The 1003-nt window shown below is 52.0% G+C and overlaps 1 protein-coding gene across 1 annotated transcript in view; it reads left to right on the plus strand.

The window, feature by feature from the left end:
* Positions 1 to 1003, plus strand: part of LOC105507204 (chromosome unknown open reading frame, human C4orf29) — a 126169-nt gene that overhangs the window by 117093 nt on the left and 8073 nt on the right. The window contains exon 13 of the mRNA XM_011935625.1: positions 9 to 250. Within this exon, the coding sequence (XP_011791015.1) occupies positions 9 to 250 (242 nt within the window). The remainder of the gene's footprint in view (positions 1 to 8; positions 251 to 1003) is intronic.

The following is a 1003-nucleotide window of genomic DNA, read 5'->3' on the forward strand; positions in this document are numbered from 1 at the left end:
CCGGGAAGAGGCGGCAGCTGGCCCTGCGGAAAAGCGGCAGCCGCCGCCGCTGCCGCCGCCTAAGGGAAATCCCTGGACCAAAAAGCCTCCCCAGCACCTGTCCCCAGACACGACAGGTCCACCGCCGCCCCCGCTGGAAACCCTGGAGGCAGGTCTGTGGTTGCTGTGCGTTGGGCACTGGCAGGGTGAGGGCAGGGGCGACTTGCGGGACTTGCCGGCGCGTGGCGGCGGTAGCGGGCGCCGGGCCCGGGTAACGGCAGGCCTCCCTTCCCTGTCAGTCGGATGTAATTTGTTCCAAGGTGTCATTCACTCTGCCTGTTTACATACATGGGCATTTGGGAAGGGAGCGGCAGGAAGAGGTGGGACCTCAGGTTCTCCTTGCCTGATGGGGGCACGGAGGGGGTAGCTTGGCGGCGCAGCCCTGCTGGCGCGGTTGCAATTGTGTTTTGTCCCCACGTGTTAGTGACTTGGGAAAGTAGCTAACTTTAGGTATTGCAGTGCTTCGTATGGGAAAGTTTTGGTGGATTTTTTTTTTTTTAAAGGATTGAAGCAAGTCAGAGCAAGGGGATTTATTCGTAAGTGGAAGCGCGATTGTAGTCTTTTAGTGTGAAATAATGTAGATGAAAATCTCAAGGTTTTCGAAACACTGCTAAGCAGTCATATTAAAAATGAGACTTTAAATGTGGCTTTTAAAGTGCTTTAAGTTATGAGTGTGCTGGAAAATAATTAAATAGGATGGTTGACATGCGAGCGTGGATTGCACATTATGTAAATGGTTTTCTAACATTGTCAGCTCTCCTTCCCTTTTGAAGAGATAAGATTATGCCACTGTATTTGAATGCTGACCAATGCAGTATGGCCCTCGGTGCTTTATTTTGATTATATCAACTGCAACTTAAGAAAGTTAAAATGGGTCGGCGCGGTGGCTCACGCCTGTAATCCCAGCACTTTGGGATGCCGAGGCGGGTGGATCACCTGAGGTCAGGAATTCGAGACCAGCCTC

Source organism: Colobus angolensis, unplaced genomic scaffold (assembly GCF_000951035.1).
Source record: "Colobus angolensis palliatus isolate OR3802 unplaced genomic scaffold, Cang.pa_1.0 Scaffold145, whole genome shotgun sequence".
NCBI classification, from domain to species: domain Eukaryota; kingdom Metazoa; phylum Chordata; class Mammalia; order Primates; family Cercopithecidae; genus Colobus; species Colobus angolensis.